Source organism: Diceros bicornis, chromosome X (genome assembly GCF_020826845.1).
Source record: "Diceros bicornis minor isolate mBicDic1 chromosome X, mDicBic1.mat.cur, whole genome shotgun sequence".
In the NCBI taxonomy this organism is placed as follows: domain Eukaryota; kingdom Metazoa; phylum Chordata; class Mammalia; order Perissodactyla; family Rhinocerotidae; genus Diceros; species Diceros bicornis.
In genome coordinates this window covers 122025356-122044500 of record NC_080781.1, presented here as the reverse complement: position 1 = coordinate 122044500, position 19145 = coordinate 122025356, and the positions used below count along the sequence as shown (strand labels likewise).

The following is a 19145-nucleotide window of genomic DNA, read 5'->3' as shown; positions in this document are numbered from 1 at the left end:
CATTCACAGGTTTCGGGGGTTTGGACATAGACATATCTTTTTAGGGGGCACCATTCAACTCACTGCAGAAGAGAGCTTTCTGGGCCTCTTGAATCATACCAATTTACCGGGGCTCTCTACTCTAAGGGGAACTTGCTCTAGCGAAGCTTAAAGTTGGTTGTAAAATTTCAGTGCATTTCCTGAGAGGGATGTGGGTGGCAACTGCTGGTAACTCATTTTCCAAATCGTTAAATTGAGAACCTGGGGAGTGAAATGACTTACCCGAGTCACTCTTGATCAGAAAAGGAGTTCTGAATCAGAATAGGCCACCATATTATTCAGTATGGACTTTATGTCTTAACTCATGACTCTTGTTGGATTTTTTTTTCTTAAATTTTCTAAACACTTTAGCCATGGGAAGGTAATTGTTGCTTATTACCCACCTGAAAGACCTTTTCACAGGATCTGTAGGCTCAAGGTGATGGTGTGCTTTCAATCTACCTTAGCTTTCCACCTAGTTCTTGTGTTTTGCTGAAACATCAGCTGCAGGGAGTTTTGGAAGCTAGAAACATCTGTGAAGCAAAAGACTGCCTTTTTAGGTTCAGGTATACTGAGTTTTAGGCACAACTTATATGCAGAGTGGTCAATATATAGTTGTCACAGATGAGACATTCTCTGAAGAAATGCTGTCACACTTGCTTATGACGAGAGGACCAGTTCTAACATTTATGGTAGTGACAACCTTGGTGTGTAAAGAGATTAGTGACTTAGAGTCTGGCCTTCAGGGAAATGCAGAGAGAACGGAATCTTGGAGGTCACCAGGTCCAGCCTCCTACCTAGTACAGGAGTCCCTTCTGGGGTATGTCGAATATTATTACCCAAATTATGCTTGAATGCTTCAAGACACAGGGAGCTTACTATGTGTAGGAAGCAGGGTCTCATTGTTGAGTATTTGCTCATTCATTCAACAAGCATTTATTGAGTGTGTACTATATACTGGGCACTATGCCATGTCAGGGAATACAAAGATGGCCAAGATATAGTTCCTGCCTACAGATACTTACAATAGTAGGGATAAGAAAAGTATACCAATAGCTATAAAACCTAGATTGCAAAATGCAGTATTAGAGGTTCAAAGTGTGCTGAAAATTCTGCGAGTTGATAGCTCATGGGGTTTATTTGGTGGGGAGGGTAGCTTGGGGAGAGGAGACAAACATTACGAGAGAGACACTTGAGAGAGACCTTATGGCTGAGAAGGTTGTAATAGCTGAAGCTAGGGAAAAAGCACTCCAGGGACAGGAACAGCATGAGCAAAACAATGAAGCAGGAAGTGGACGCAAGTGTTTGGGAAACAACTAAGAGTTTAATTTAATCCTCACAACCACTTCGAGAGGTAAGTGTTATTGTCCCCATTTTATAGATAAGCAGGCTGAGGTTTAGAGATTAAGTAATTTGCCTAAGATCACATGACTGTTAAGCTGCCAAGTTGGGATTCACACCCTGGTCTGTCTAATTTCAGAGTCCTTCCAGTTGCCACTGCATGCCATCCCATCAGGAAGCTATCTGCCATTAGTTGGTCTCTGGAGCCAAAGGGGTATGTAAAAGGGAATGTGGTTATTATGTGGGGTGAAGTGCTGTCAAGGCTGAGTTGTTGGTCTTTGCCTTGGCCCAATATCCATGTTCACATATAGCCAAGTGTTATTGGCAAAGCCTTCCTAGAAGGGCAGAAGCAAGTTCTTTGCTTTTGTGTCCTTCCAATGCCCAGTCTAGCATGGGCTCAGTGACTATCTATTGACCTACAGTTGGAAAATTTCGACTCTCAGACCTGAAATTACCTTAGGGGTCATTTAGTCAGGCCCAGATTTAAGAAGGTATTTGGTTAAATCAGACAGCTGATTTGGTAGCAGAGCAGATAATGGCATCATAGTCTTGGTAGGAAAGGGCTCTTTTCCCCCAGTGTGATTTCATACACAGGGGAAAGGGCCTAGCACTTAGATTGGGCGTGGGGTGTTGAAATTCTCAGCTATGCTTCAGGTCTGCATATTTGAAGACTGTATCTGAAAAATAAAAATTATACTGAAATTCAGATCCTGAAAGACAGGATCTCAGCTACTTATGCGAGTAGAATAACAATTAGTGCAAGAGTGACTAGGGGAGACAGGAAAATTGCCTTAGTTTAGGCCCTCTGGCAGAACTCTCAAAGATTCTTTATCCCAACTGGCATTGTTCTCCAACCCAATTTTGTTTTTATTGGGGTTTTTCCCCCCATCTAAATAGTGTGTGTGTGTGTATATGTGTGTGAGTGAGTGTGAGTGAGAGAGAGACAGACGGAGACAGAGGCAGAGGTATCAAGATCTTCATTTTGAGCTCTGAGGACTTTTTCTTCATTTTCCCTGGAATACTACTCTTCTAAAAGTTGCTCTAGTAGCATCAATTAATCTGACCTAGTTCCTTTAAAACTGAACTCTCTTGAAGTTCTGGCATTGGTTCCAAGTCAAAGGGGAGGGCATCAAGCCCAAACCTCAGCGGGCCCCTTGAGATACAAAGCTGAGTGAGTCAAGGGTCTTCCCCTCAAGGAACTTAAATCTAGTGGAGATAAGTCATGCAAATATAATTATGTTCAAGTTAGAGAGTGTGAGAAGTGTCCTTATAAAGGATGCAGAGCGCTATGGGAATTCAAAGGACAGAAATCTTGTGGAGTACATCTCTTCCCGCTCCCACAAACACTCTCGCGTGTGAATCAAATCCAAAGATAACTAGGAGTCAATTACACCTCAATCAAGCTGGAAAAAACTTAAAGACAACAAACAACAAATAACTAAAGATAACTAGGAATCATCTTGTAGCAGGGCTCACATAGCTCCTCCTCACCTGGCCCCTGGCACTCTCTACCAGCTCGCTTTCCCTCTAGCCTTACCAGGTTCCTTGGCAGTGCCTGAACATGCCACCCACTTTCGCACCCCTGTGCCCTTGCTCCATTTTCTTGGAAGTTTTTTAAGGAGATTGATGTGATCAGATAGGCACTCTAGCAATACCTTTCTGGGGCTTGGGTGGAGGCGAGCATAGAGGCAGGAAGGCCAGTTTCAGAGCTGTTACAGTTGTCCAAGTGAAAAGATGTGAGGTGATGAGGCAAAGATGGCAAGGAGGGGAATGATAAGGGACATTTAAAAAGCAGAACCAGTGAGATTTACTGACACTTGACTATAGGGGATTGAGGGCAAGTGAGGTGTCCAGAATGATGTAGAGGTTTCTAATTAGTTTGGGAGTCCATTTCCTAGACCAATCTGTGAACTCCAGGGCAGAGGCTGTGTCCTGTTCACTATTGTATTCCTTGGGTTGGGCATAGTCCCTGGCACAAAGTAGGCATTCAGTAAGTGTTGGCTGAATGAATCATTCACCACTTTGGCAGGCTGAATGTAATCAGTGAATTTGTATTCCCAGAGCACATGTTGACTGCTTGTTGGGAATGTGGTCCAGAAAGAAGCTCTTTGTGGGAGAGTGTAGCGATCTAGGGATTCAACCTTTATGGGGCATGAAATGATATGCAGTTAATTGACAGTTGGCAGTAGAGATAAAGGTAATTCATTCTTTAATTCTCAGGCTTAGAAAGTGGCTTATCTCCAGGGTTGCTTTAACATCCCAGTACTCCAGTGTGGTAGAGTCATTTTGGCCTGCCTTTTACAGAGGCAGAGTCTATGGTGGCCCCAGGCATGATCTTTGATTTAAAGTCTGAGCTTGTGGTACCCAGGTATGCCCTCTGCAAGGTCATGTTCTTTTAGGCTAAATAACAGAAGGGTAACCTTCAGCTGGGTCCCCTAAGATGATTTCTTCCACTAGTAATCATCACTTTCCCTACCCGTTTCAAATGCAGCCATTTCTTTCATCTGTATTCCTATCTTGATTAGTGAGAAATTAATGAGCGTGTAAGATTTGATTTAGATAATTATTAATTAGGGGAAAAGGTACCGTTCTAATAGCAAGTCACTAGTATATGCTAAGGAAATTAGTTAATATTTTTGGATGGCAAATTGACTTGTCCTCTGTTGAGAAAAAATACCTTTTAAAAATGCCTGATATTTTCTTTGGTTTATTAGTAGAGCAACCTGCACTTAATCCTTTGGATAATGTTAATAGGCATCTATTATTTCCCCTACAAGTCATGAAGCAACCAGTTTGGGATATCATTCATTCCTTTGCTTAATATTACTTTTATGATAATATTACGTGATTACTTTTAGCACAACATACCTTTGTTAGCAAAAAAATAATCTGCCCATAAAGCAGACCTTGGCAATGAAATGTCAAATCATCATTATATATACACATGGAAAAGATTTCAATTTTCATTGTTACTGAGCCCTGATGATTCATTCTCTTCTGTTGCTGTTTGAATATGTTTTATCTGCTCTTAGAAAAGTATAAGGATCAAGGTCTACATTAATATTTCTTTTATTCTTTAATGTGTTTTTTAATGTGATTTTGACAATTTATAGTCATTAGCTAAAATTGCAGTCTAGTAAAATAACCAACATATAGAACGTAATAAAGGTAATTAGAGAATCGGAGGGCTGGAAGTGACCTTGAGGGGTTATTTAGTCCGTCCATTTTCCAATTTCAGGCTGTAAGACTAATCTTCCTAAATGGCACCCTTCGTCATATAATGCCCCTGCTTGAGAACCAACAGTGGTTCTTTATTGCCTATGAGGCCAAGCCCACAGGCTTCTGTCTGCACTCAAGCCCCTTTAAATTCTGGCCTGTCTTACCTGATAAACTAGCTATGCCCCAGATTCCAGCTTCTCTCCAGGCAGGTTAATCTTGCCCCACTACTCCGCTGGTGCCAAACGCATTTCACCCATTGGCGTCTCCAAATCCTTCTCATCCTTTGCATCCTAGCTCAAGCCCCACTTCCTCCTGGAAGTTTTCTTTGACCCCTAGAGCCTCTGGTGAGCATTCACTTATCTAGAAAATGTTGTCTATATTACATATTTAAAAAATCAACTTTATTGAGGTATAATTTACAAACAATAAAGTGTACTCATTTGAGTGAAGAATTTAATGTTTTGACAATCGTATATACCCATGTAACCACTACGCCAATTAAAATATAGACTATTTCCATCACCTCAGAAAATCTACTGCATATTTTGTCACCTAACCACATACCAACTTTTACTGTTCTCTAACTATTTCTCTGTGTGAAAGTCTGGTCTCTTAGCGTGAATTTATTTTTTATTTGTTTATTTTAATTTTACTTAACATATATTGAATATTTACCTTGTATCAAGAAGGCTATGAGCTTTACATGCATAATCTCACTCAATCCTTGCAATAACTCTGTAAAGTTAAGTGCTATTGATAATCCCATTTTATAGATAGGGACAAAAAGGCATGTAGAGGTTAAATAACCTACCCTTGCTTGCATGGCTAGCAAGTGGTGGGGCTAGGACTAGATTATAAGCAGTTTGACGAGAGGGGCCATAAGTGCTTTTGCTCTTACCTGCCCACTAGTGCCTACCATGATGCTGACCTCCAGGCCATTAATACGTACTGATTTGGAATAAAATCCATAGAATAGACACATTTAAACAGCCCCATACACATTGTTCACTGTCCTCTTCCAATTAGGGACAAGGCCCAGGACTGGAATGGGGTCTCCAAGTGAGTGTGGTGAGCCTATGACTGCACACAGGTGGCTAAAGGAAACCAGGAGCAGTCTAAACTGTCAAGTCCTTGAATGTAGCCAAAAAAAAAAAAAAAAGAGCAAGAACTGGGCCCAAAGGAAAGAGTCTGTGATGGAAGTCAAGAAGGCAAGGCCACATGTAGCCAAGCCTAAGAGATCCCCCGACATAGAGTACGCATCAGGAGGTAGCTAGTAAGGGTGCCCAGCTTGGATACATGTGGGAATAATCCCCTAGAGAAAAGCTTCTATAACTCAAATATCCCTTTTTAGTTGTAGGACTCAGAACTGGACCCGATGTGCAAGCAAGGCATTGTCTCAAATTAATTAGAAATAAATTACTTCATAGTTCTTTCAAGTGAAATATCTATTTGTGTATCTTCAAGATGTTGGGAAATTAGATTTTGTGGTATTTAAAAATGTTTTTTCCAAGATCAAAGTTAAGCATACAGATATAAAATTTTCGGGTCATCTGTCTCCACTCCCTCTTTTTAGATCAGACAGACACAAAGTTCTTTACTAGTGTTCTCAGTCTGCAGCCCTCATTAATTCAACACTATATGCACAGGGTTGAATGGGATCGACGGGGCCTCCCAAAGGAGATGGGAGTCATTCTCTGCTCTTCAGGAATTAAAAATCTAGGAGAGAAGATTATAGTATGAAGGTACTTTTTAATCCTCCAGAATAAATGGGAACTAGCAGCCCTGTAATGACTTCAGTTAATTTTTTTTTTTTTTTAGCATCTTGGAATGCAAGTTATTAAGTCTTAAAGAGTTGAACCTTTCTGGCTTATTTGAATAGTCAGTTGCTAAGTCTCCTCCTTATCTCCATCGCAGGCTATATTGCTTGTTTCTATTCCTGTTTCCCAGCTGAATTCCATTATTACAAAATAAAAAAATAAAAAAATGTGAGCACCTCTTTGATGAGTGTGGTTCACGATCACTTTTCTTTTCCATCTAATAAAGGAGCTATTTTCCCTTAACCTTCTTTTGTTCCTGACATGCTTAAAGAATGCTTGGCTATTTACTATGTCTTTTGTATCTTATTTCTTGAATTGGCCTTTCTGCTTTTATTCACACAAGTATGTACCAGTTCTCTGTGTACCTCCTTAATCATTTGCCCTTGGTTTTACTTATTCATCCCACTTGGGATTTGGTTCCCAGAGTAATTCTTTGTTTTGTTGATGAGGATTCCCCTCTAAATTCTTTCTCTGTTTCTTCCTGTTTTGTGTGTTCTTTTCTGTTTTGTTTCTTTCATGCGCATGTTCATGCATTGAAATGGTTATATTTCATTATTGTCATTTCACTTAGGCATGTCTGGCTCTCCCGGCCCACTTTGTTCCTTATGCTGTCATGTGCTGGGGCTTATTTTAAGCTGGTCTGTGAGTTATATGAAATTTACTTAAAACAAAATGTTTTTCCCTGTGGCATATATTTCTCTCCTTCCTGGTTTGGAAATCCTGAATTCTTATCAGTTTATAGATGTTTTATTTCCTCAAATCTACAGTTAACTCTTAGCCCCCAGATCGATCATACTGGCTTATTGATTAACCAGGTAGTGATAGTCGGGAGGGAGGATAAATATTGCTATATATATATACATATTTCATATATTTGGATATCACATATACCTTTCTCCATGACATCTGACATGTTTTCCCAAAAGTTCTCATTTGAAGTTTTATTCCTTTAAGGATTTTTGGCCAGACTAATTCTTGAGATAGTGGGAGTTTATACAATGATGAGACTTGACCAACTCAAGGAAGCAGCACATTATGCAAGCTCTAAGTTACTTTATGAATTATCATATCAAAAGCAAACCAAACTGGTGTCATGATAATTCAAAGTCATTCCTGGGTTTCTGTAGGTACATTGAGCAGCGATTTGTTACCTTCTAAGATCTAAGCAACTCATAGCAGTTCACAGAAAAAAGATCTGAGCCCTATTATTTTATAACTCCCACAAGCTAGAGCTGGTGGGAGTAGGAACAGTACTAACAGCCACCCTGTCAAATAAACTATATCATTCCTGAAAACTGGAAATCATCACCCATGGAAATTTAAAAATGCAAAGGATTTTTATCTTTAACATTTAATTTTATGAACATATTCAAATACAGATATTTTAAACACACACTACTTAGGCATCAGTCTACCAAGAAAGTAAATATAACCTTGCTAAATGGACAGGAACTTGGTATATGGAAAGTGTCTGCTATATAGAATTTTTCATATCTACATGTATGTCTCAACCAACCTTGTTTAAACCTAGATTAGCCACTCTTCCCTAAGCGGGCTCTTTTCCTTCTTGGTCCAGTAAATTGCATGTTTCTACTCCTAGAATAGCATTACATTTTGTAACCTCGTGTAGAAAGAACACAGGGAGCTAGAACTAGCTCTGTTTTTTTCTTTTTCTAAAGATAATCATAAAGCCTTTAAGCTTAGACCATATTTAAAATCGGTTTAAGGCTTGTATATGAGATTGACATTTATAGGAGATAAATCTGAACTCTGTATCTCCAGACCCTAAATTGTATTTTGACACATTAAATATCACCTTTCCATCCACTACTATAAATTGCAGTGCTGGATTAGGTTTGGTGATATGTATTATCTGTGCTCTCCTTTACTCCTTTTGTCAGCAGCTCTCTTGAGGAAGGGGAAGTGGAGAGCTTGGAGTCAATACCCTGGTCTCCAACAGTCATCTCATGTAAGGCAAAACTTGATGAATTTCATTCCTAAATTAAGAAAAGAAAACTTGGACACATACATTAAGGCCATGATTAACTGGAATTCCTAGGGAAATAAGATGTTGTAATAAAAATAAATTTTCTAGTAACTGAGGGCTAACTAGTCCCCTTCCCCTTTTTTTAGAACCTCAGTTGTTGAAAAGCTGTCTAAAATGTCTCAATATGATTTCTAGCCTTACTTCAGTGAGATTTGATGTTTATTATGGAAGCTTACTTTGCCAAGGACCTTATGGGACTTTGAGGGAGGTCTCCCTATATCCCATATACATATTTTGTCATCCTAGCTAACTAGGTTGCTTTATTGCACTCATTTACTATGTACTTGGTATTTATCTCTGTTAACTCCTTTAGACAGTGAGCTCTTTGCAGTAGGGACCAAGTCTCTTTTGTTCAAAGTTGTACCTCCACCATGTAGCACAGTGCTTGGCACATAGAAGATATGTTAGATCTGAGAAGCAGATGCCAATATGGCACTAGATGTGCAAGAGATTTATTGGGGAAAACACTTGTGAAGGAAAATGAGCAGGGAACCGATGGATGCTAGAAGAGCCATCAGACTGTGGTACAGGTATGACCCCTTTGGAAGAGAGAGGGAAAGAAGGAAGGTTGAGTAGAAAGAATCTTAGACTGCAGTGCAGTTTTAAGAAAGTTTTGTCAAGGTCAATGGGGAGTCCTCAAGGCAAATCCCTGTCAGCAAAGTTTTGTGTCTCACAGGACTTAGCATCTTTGCCACGCTCAGTCATTGACTGGGAACAGCCTCTAGAGATTGTGGCCTGGGCAGGATATGGTGGTGAATTCAGAGCGTAGCAGCTGGGACCATCAGTCAATTACACTTCCCACAGTAGGAGATCTGAGATGCACATTTTCATGGCCACCATAGAAGGAGCTCAACAAATGCTTATTGAAGGGAGAGTCTGAGGAAAACAGCAGTTGCAGAAGAGGAAGGAGATTGGACTTACTATTCATTGAGCCCCAATATTTGCTAGTATTGGTGGAGGATATAAAATCATGGGACTCTCCTTCACTTCCCTCATGTCCCTTTAAATATCACCTTATGAAAGAGGCCTTTCTCTGACTACTCTATATAAATAGAATCATCTTTGCAACGACCACATTCCCTATCTCCCTTACTTTGTTTTTTAAACATTAAAAAATTTAGCAGCTTTATTGAGGTATAATTGACATACAATATACTTCACATATTTTAAAGGTACAGTTGATAATTTTGACATAGGTATACCGCCATGAAACAATCACCACAATCAAAATAATGAACATATCCATCACTTTTCAAAATTTCCTCACTCCCACTCCATCCCTGCCTTCCATCCCCCCCAAAAACCGCTAAAGTGCTTTCTGTCACTTTAGATTAATTTTCGTTTTCTAGACTTTCATATGAATGGAACCATAGAGTATGTGATTTTTTTGATCTGACTTCTTTCACTTAGCATAATGTTTTTGGGATCCATACATGTAGTAGCATGTATCAATAGTTTACTCCTTTTTATAACTGAGTAGTATTCTATTGTATGTATATACCACAGTTTGTTTTCCCTTACTTACTTAGTTTTTATTTTCTCTGCGGTGCTTATCACTACTTGACTATATATATATATATATATATATATATATATATATATATATATATATATATATATAGTTTGTTGTCTCCCAGAATATAAGCTCCATGAGGGCAGAGACTTTATATACTGCTATATCCACAGTGCTTGGCACATAGTAGGTGCCCAATAAAATATTTGTTGAATGATTGTCATCTACTCCCATGGCTTCAATTTTCATTCATATGCTGATGACTTCCATGGATGGAGAAGTGTGTTGAGTCACCAGTGAAGAGCTGAGAATGACAGAGGTTTCTGTCATTGGGAAACTTGGCGGGTGATGATCATTAACTGAGATACAGAACACAGGAGATGGAACTTTGTGTGTGTGTGTGTGTGTGTGTGTGTGTGTGTGTGTGTGGCATATATTGAGTTCAGTTTTGGGTATGCTGAATTTGAGATTCCCATAGAGTAGTTGAAAATGTGGGATTGTGGAGAGGTGTGGGCTGGATTAGGGAGTTCAGCAATCACATGGGTTTAGATAAGATCATGGAGCGGGAGATGTAGAATGAGAGAAAGGGTCAACGAGGACGTTTAAGTGATAGATGGAAGAAGAGGAAGCAAGAAAAGACAGATAAGAGTGGCCATAGCAGTAGGTGTGTGAGGAGTGGGTAGGTGCACTAAAACAAGGGAGAAGAGAGAGTGTTTTAAGAGGGAGAGATTGGTCAACTGTGAGGGATGCTCCAAAAGGTCACATTGGATGAGGACTGAGAAGAGGTTCTGATTCCCTAATTTTGGAATAAGTGAGGAGATTATTCATGTGGAAAATCTTTATGGAGATGCAAAAATTAAAAAAGCCTTCTGCTTCATAAGGGAGATAGCAATGAAGTAGCTCAGGAGTTCAGAGGAACAAGAAGTCGGCATTTGGGATAGAACTAGAATGCTAGAGTTGTAAGGGATTTTGTTGATTGTCTAAATGTTAATATAGTCCTCTGGAGGTTTCCTCTGTGAATCTTGCCCCAAACCTTTAGTTAAAACACCACCACCACCACCATCAACAAAGCTTTGATATGACATTGATGTTTTAATCATTTATCCCAAAAAGCAACATTGGGTTGGCCAGACATACATTTCCTTAGGAAATCATAACTGGAATTTTGAAAATTTCTTCTTATTTGTGTTCTCATTCATAAATTATAATCAAGAAAAATAAATTGTAGGAGTGAAGATTGATCTTTTAACAGACAAATTAAATATTGGCGTTCAATGACATATACTTGGTGCTATAAATTAGTTTATGCAGAATTTATGAGTCAAACCTAGGCAATTAATTCCAATGGTTATTCAAAAAGAATCAGTCATAAGGATAATTGTGAGAAAGCAAGGATTAGTTAAGATAAACACTAATTTTGAATAATCAAGATTTTACTGTATTTTAAAAGAAATGCATTGTTTTGCCCTGTTCGCCTCTGTGTGTGTGTGTGTGTGTGTGTGTGTGTGTGTGTGTGTGTGACATTCTGCTTAGTGAAACATGAAAAACTTGTTTGTTTCAGGATCAGATTTGCAAGTATGTCTTCCCAAGGGCCCAACATGCTGCTCAAGAAAGATGGAAGAAAAATACCAACTAACAGCACGACTGAACATGGAACAGCTGCTTCAGTCTGCGAGTATGGAGCTCAAGTTCTTAATTATTCAGAATGCTGCAGTTTTCCAAGGTGAGTTCTGGGGATCTTTTTAGATGTGCTGCTCAGTGGCATCATTATTTGGGCATTGGGCCTTCAAATGCTAAGTGTAATTTATAAATTACCATTCTAGCATTAATGCTTGATATAAAAACCTCCCAGTGAGAGATTCTGGTTAAGGAAAAACATGGATTTTTAGAGAAGCTTCATTTCAACCTTTGGAAAGGTGGGTATTGACAAAAATCATCGTCCAAGGACGTTCTGTTTACCTGTACATGAAGGTTGTCAATCTCTGCAGGAAGAGTAAATGATACTTTATCTCACCTAGCGCATAAGACTTGTTTAAAAAACAGAAAAGTTTAGCTAAATACCAGTTTTCTCCAGGAGTGAGTTAGATATTTGTGGAACATGCATGAACTCCTTCTGACCACTGGGACCATTTCTTCCATGTAAGAGGGAAAAACTGGCTTGATGGCCCTAAAGTTTTTCATTTGTGTGAGTGGTTACCTCTTCTCTCTTTGTGAGTCTCTGTTCTTACCACATCTGCATATGACTGTAAAAGAAGCTGTTGTGGCGTTGCCAGATTGGGTAGGGAATTACATTTCTCCTTGCTAACTCCTGGGACTATCATAGCAGGATGGGGAGTACTCCCTTGATTCAAAGACTCAGCTAGGGATGATGATGATATTGGTGGCAGTAGTGGTGAGAGGAAGCACTTATATAGCACTATGTGCTAGGTACTCTTTTAAGTGCTTTACATATATTAATTCATTTAATCCTTGCAATAAACCCTATAAGGTAGGTATTATTATTAGTGTCTCCATTTTATGGAGGAAAACTCAAGGCACAGAACGGTTAAGTAACTTGCCCAAGGTCACACAACTAATAAATGGTGACAACAGGATCTGAACCCAGGCAGCCTGGCTCTTTAGAGTCTGTGCTCTTAACTGTCTCAGTATGCCGACACCTGTGAAAGGAAATTAATTACGGATGTTAGGGCTTTCTTCTGTTCTTCCTTAAGCAGATGGAATCAGCTGCCTTTTTCTTGCCCCACAAAGAGAGAATTGGGGTCAGATAGAAAAATAACACTTCTGACTACTTGACATTCCAAATCTTTAGATTTATGGCATCTTTAGAAGAATTAACTTCTTTGAATTATAAGGTGGGTTGATTATAGCTTATTTTGTGTATTACAATGAAATTCTTAGAATTTGCTGAGAAAATTATTCAAATTAGCTAATAACGCATATATTCATAACAGTTTCTTGGGTCAAAGCATCAGGGGATGTTGGGTTGATTATATGAAGTACAGTGTATAAGTTTGAAGTATTTGTTAACCTATTTATGCAGTCAGACTCTTGCGAAGAGTTTGTTGAGACTAACAATTTGGCAATAGAATGAATAATTTAAGCTGATTTTAAAAATACATGTACCATTCATGTACTTCTTAGATTGGTTTTGGAGCTGATCTGCTGGCTGAAAGTGGGGTGATAAGAAGTGATGTGACATGAGAATCCGGTTGAAGCAGAGAGCAGAATCTTACTCTTTGGGGTGTCAAGGTGCTGTTTTAGAATGGTGTATTTGTGATTTGTTTCATTTCCAGAATATCCAGGCCCACAAATGTTATCTTACTACCATTGCCTGGCTGGAGGGGGGTGGTAGAGTGATCACACTAGTATTCTAGCATACAGAGTAGCTGCCATGGCTGTCCATCTGAGGGCCTTGGGTGTCAGCATTCATATCTCTGTCCAGTCCTGCATTTTGCATATTGTGTTTTCTAGACCTGGAACAGCACAAGACTAGGAGAGAAAGAAAGTTCTGCCAAGATGTTGATTGGAGTAGCTTCCAGATATGGCTGCTGTAGCATGGAGGTTGAACACTAATCATGTGAACAGAAGGTGGAGAGTGGGGGGCAGCACCTACTAGTTGTACCTTCTCTCTCTCTCATACACACACACACACACACACACACACAAATATATATTATTTCTCAAATTGTGGGGACAGGCAGAAGGACAACACTAGCAAAGGAACGTGGAGACAACTAAATGATGTGTGAACTCATTGCTGGTGCCTTCTACCTTGTCACCATATGTACTCATTCTTTATCTTGTTTCATTCTCTTTTCTCGTTCTTTTCCTACTTCACTTAAAAAACATAAACCCCATAAGAAAAAATAACCCATGGCCCCAGACCCCAAGGCAATTATGCCATGTCTGTAGAGACATTGCCCCCAAATCCTTTCTGTAACAAACATTTGGAGAGACAAGACTGAAATCAGGGACTGCTACAAGGTGATGTATTATTAATTGCTAAGAAAAAGAGAGCATCCACTTTTTTTCTTATAACTACTTATTATTCTAATGAATTTAAATTGGGAGGGCACAGTTGTTTTTTTCCCTAAAATATATCCCCTCCCCAAGATTCTGATAGACTAAATTATTGAGAAAATTGCTTCAGTACTTCACTCATGTGAAATTTAATGTGAGCGATTCTCTCAACCACATAAAGTTGAAGAAAGCTTATCTTGATCTTGGCCTAGATCCACAATCTCTTTAGGATTCCTTCACTCGTCCACACTGGGGGTATTTAAGCAGTGAGTGCCTCCTGCAAATATGTGCACAGTTCCACGAGCAATCCTTACTGCCTCAATTTGGATTTTATGTCTTTGTTCGCAGGAAGCCTTTGGCCTCATAAATGAGCCTGGGGCCCTTTGCTACAGTGCTTGGTGTGCTCTATTGCTAATGTTGTTTTGATAATGATTGAAGCATTAAAAAAAGTTACTCTTTATTTTCAATCTTTGCATTGCCTCGTTTCCTAAATTTAATTTACTTAGATGTGCTTAGTAAAATGGGGCAGCGCAATCGTTTTTTGTTTCTGCTTAATTAATTCTTTTTGAAAAACTCCACAGAAAGTAGATTTTCTTTTCTCTTTTTCTTCTCCCCTACCTAATAATGATGATGATGATGATAATAATAGTGACAATTTATTAAGTGCCTACTATATGATGCTTACTTTTACATAATTATCTCATTTAATTTTCTCAGCAGGCCTATGAGGGTCATACTGCAATTATCTCCATTTTACAGATGAGGAAACTCATTGATGCCACAGCTTCTTCTAAGCCATCACGTGACATGGTTTTCCTTGTTCTGAATGTGCTTGAGGTAAAACAAAATTAAGAAGTATAGAATTTGTGGTCCTTGAGAAGAAAAATAGGATAGAATTCTGAATTTTTCATCATATTTCCACCATCTCTACACCTTCAAGCCTTGAATTCTGTTTTCTTTATAGAATTTCATTATAACTTTCGACCTTGTACTATCAGGAAATATTTGGGGTAGGTCCAGGTTTTTTCTGTATGTTGGATGATTCCAGTCTTCCCCAAGGTGCCACTGACTTTGAATGAGAACAGACTCTTCAGAATGCAGCAACACTTTGCTTTTCTGGAAGTTGCCTATCCCACAGCTTGAATTCTCTTTATCAGAGAGGAGAAATAGTGGTTAAGCAGAAAACATCTCTGCGCACCTAAAACGGCGTGGAGCTCCTGCTTATGTAGTTGACTCATCTGAGAGCTCCTTGGGTCCTTGCTCAGAACCTCCTACTGTTCTAAGTTTATGCACAGTTTTTACAAGCTTGATTTTCTAGTTTTCTAGCTAGTAGTAGATAAGCAGTTAAGTAGAAGGGTTATGGAAGGCGGCTAGAGGGAGGTACATATGAGCAGCAAGAAGTTACAAGTGACAGTAAGAGTGGAGGATGTAAAAGTGGACTCAGGAACTCACTGAATGTGACAGTTGGGGGCATTTAGTAGAGGGGTATACCCCTACAGGCCTCAGTAACCCCTGTATTACAGTAGGTCCAACAACTGATGTTCATAGTGATGGTTGTGAACCAATAAGGAAAGATCAAAATATGTTCGCTGTTTTTTTTCATAATATTTCCATTTTAAATGGCTAGAAATATTTTTTGGTGCTTAAAGACAATGGAAGAAACACTGGACTTGGAGTCAGAAAATCTAAGTTCTAATTCTAGTTCTGTATTCATGAGCTATATGACTTTTGATTGTTACTTAAATTCTAACAGCTTCAGTTTTCTTATCTGCAAAATCGGGATAATTATAGTCCTGCTTACCTCACAGAGTAGAGATAATGTAGGTGAAAGTGTCTTGAAAACTGTAAAGCTCTGTATACATGCATTATTGTCTAGACAGCTCGTTTATGTGGACCACTTCACCCCAAGTGGTGCCAGATAAATGATGCATTGCCATTACAGACATTAACCTAGACAAAGCTGGAGTTCATGATGTAATTCAACAACTTTTGCCACAGCTCCAGTGCACAAGTGAGAGAGCACTTAGGCAAAGGACCCTTTGAAAAAGAGGTTTATTTTGTGCCTTCTTAGAGGTAAAGCTGTGCTGTTTGAGATGTCAATACTGCCAGGAGAAATCCCTTTTTCAGCTTCCCAAAGCTACTCTTCTGGCCCCTATGTGTTATATTTACACATAAACAAGTGGCTAGATCAGGAAGGGTTTGTTGTGTTCAGGCCATATTTTAGTTGCATTGTCTGGTCCATGTTATCATGGCAGAAAGAAGGAAAATGGGAGTCCAAGTCTAGAGATACTCAGTTGACCCTCACCCAGTGTTGGAAGGTTTTCCTTTACCTGCTTTCTGTGGAGGAGATGACAAAGACATCTCTGTATGGGGTGGGGGACGGTGTTTCTGTGCTTCTTCTGTTTCTCGGCTCCCTTGTTTTCTGTTTCCATCTGCTCTTGGCAGTTCTTCCACCTTTTTCTGTCAGATTCCTATCTCTCCCACTCCCCCTAAAAAAAATTGACCTTGGTGAGAATACCCTTTTCCATCAGCTCACAGCAATTTCTCCAGTCGTTTCTGCTTGAAATGACTGTTTAGGGACATTATTCAAGCAAAGCTTTTTTCCTTCACAGTTAATATGTGACTAAATAATTGCTTGAATGTTGATAAACATGTTTTTGAGATTCAATCATTTGTTAATTTAGTTTTTATAATGTAGTGAGGGTTTTAAGTGAGTACTGAGCAATTTTTCTCCATTTCACAATTTTTCCCCTTGACTAGTCTGACAGTTCTGCTGTCCATGATCCAGCTCTGTGCAAGCTGAGCCCCACTGAGTCCCCGACTCAAACTGCCAGCCATTCTGTCACAAACCTTCTTTGAAAATAATGTACAGGAGAGAATGATTACGTTGATGTCTAATCAGAACCTAATTCATTTGCCAGGACTAAATATAATAACATTAAACTGAATAGAAGAATTTTAGGACTGCAAACCGTGACCACGAGTGAGGTTATATATCCTCAAAAATGTAAATTATTAATCAAACCGCTCATCTGTACAGCAAAGCTCTAGTAATCCCATTATAAATGGTGAATTTCTCATCAGAGCCCAGAAGATGCTGGCTTTAATTAGTGTACTTTTATGGCGCTGACTCAAAAGATATTTTGGTTTCAAAATTTTAAAAAACGTGATTCTTTAATTATTAGTGCTTTGGAAAAACAATTGGAAACTGGGTGTTTAAAGTCATTTCAGTTTTAAACCAAGAACTTTTGGATTCAATTCAGTTTGAAAATTCTATGACTTTAGCAGAGCCAGAGGCTGGGGGAGTTGTAAACCTTTCCTGTGCCCTCTATTGATTTAGAAAAGTCATTCATTAGACTGAAAACTGTTTAATAGAAAGAGCTTAGAAAAATGACTCAGTGTGCGGGCAGAGAATGTTCTCAGGCCAACCTGAGGTGAGGAGATTATGCAGACTAATTCTTTACCTCAGCCCATGCCCCTTGATTCAACAGGGCTCTGAACTCGCCCCCTCTAGTTGCCGTCATCATGCCCACCTTCTCACTAGTGGGCCCAACAAAGCAAATTAAAGGACATTGTCCCTGCCCTCTAGAAGCTTCCAGGAAAAATGCCACTTTTGCCTAGAGTGATTACACCCCACCCCTCCCTCACTGGGATTTGTTTACTTTCTGAAAACATATGTTCCTCCTCCTCTTTCTGTCTCACTGAGTTGCAGTACCTGATATCGGAGTAATGAAGCATATGTTTGAGAGATTTGAATTCTCCTGTCAGTAGAGTGGAAGTAGAAACAATTTTCCTTTAAGCTGGAAGCAGTAACGCAGAAATTAAAAACACCTCTCCTTCTGTTGACTGTGAGATGCTTCCAGGGGCTGAGGTACACCCTTGGACTCTTTCTTTTCCCTCATCCTGTCTTTCAGTCAGTCACCGGGTCCTGTTTCTTCCTTCATACTTCCTCACATCTTTTCACACCATCTATTCCCCTTTGCCCTCTCTGGATCTCGGCTGTTTCATTTATCACACACTGATACCTTCTAGCTCTATCTCTCTGATTTTATTTCCAGGCTACATCAGCTCCCATCTAGACTACTAGCAAAGGCAGAAGTGGGTTTCATGCTTTTAGTCTCCTCCTTTGTCTCCCAGCCCAGCAATGGAGTATAATGATTAAGAGGGCAGGCTCTGGAGTCATTTTGGCTGGGTTTGAATGAGTCTGGGTGGGGACAGGTAGGAGATGTGGGGCTGGTGTGGAGAAGAGAAAGTTGAGGGCTTGGGGTGAGAATCAGAAGCCTCCTCTCTAAACATGTACTAAGTTAGTGAGAGATGTATGAAAAATTTCCTGTTCGAAAGTATTTTGCTTCTATTATCTCATTTGAACTTCACACAACCCTATGAGGTTGATACTATTATTAGCCTCATTTTACTGCTGAGGAAGTGGAGGCCTAGAGAGATAAGTAACTTGTCTAAAGTTGCACAGCCAATAAATGGCAAAGACAGGAATCGAACCCAGGAAGTACAGCTCCAGAGCCTATGTCCCTAATTACCATGTGTTATACAGCCTCTGTGTATTTTGTTTCATGGTCATGGGCAATCTTCCCAATTCTAACTTTCTTTCTTGTGAGGGAATTCTATTGTATTTAACTAAAAAACATTTGCTGAACAAGTACCTAGCATGTCTGAAGGCAGGTATTGTGGGGAATTCAAAGATAAAAACTATTTCATGCCTACCTTCAAGTAGCTCAAATTTCAGAAACTGAGACTTTTATACATGATTAACTTGGGTACAAGGCATCCCAAGAGAAATACTGTAAGAAAAATTTTAGCAGTTTTCTTTGGGGAGTAGGAGTGGATCTAGGTTTTGTGGGGCTCAAAGCTTATGCAATTTGGGGGCCCTCTTTAAGAAAAAGGAGACAAAATTAAAAATACAAAATGCCTGTGGCTCTTCTAGGAGGACGCTTGCAAGTGCAGGTCCCTGTAGCTTAAGTTTCATTAGTGTCGCAGGAAATCCGCCTTTGTATGGGAGTGTGGGGTTGGAAAAGATTAATTCCAACTAGAGGGTAGAGGTTCTTGGAGGAGATTGCCTGCATGCATTCTCCACATAGATGTGGCTCTTGATCAAAGAGAAGGGCAGGTGAGGGAGTTAGGTAAATCAATGTACAACTTTTTCTAAATTAAATTA

General features: G+C 39.4%; 1 protein-coding gene across 2 annotated transcripts in view; it reads left to right on the top strand.

Moving 5' to 3' along the window:
- The window catches only part of GPC3 (glypican 3), a 413594-nt gene that overhangs the window by 20094 nt on the left and 374355 nt on the right, over positions 1–19145 (top strand). The window contains exons 2-3 of one of the 2 annotated variants that reach the window (XM_058536777.1): positions 1499–1573; positions 11517–11678. In XM_058536777.1, the coding sequence (XP_058392760.1) occupies positions 1499–1573; positions 11517–11678 (237 nt within the window). The remainder of the gene's footprint in view (positions 1–1498; positions 1574–11516; positions 11679–19145) is intronic. The other variant, XM_058536778.1, reaches the window with a different exon arrangement.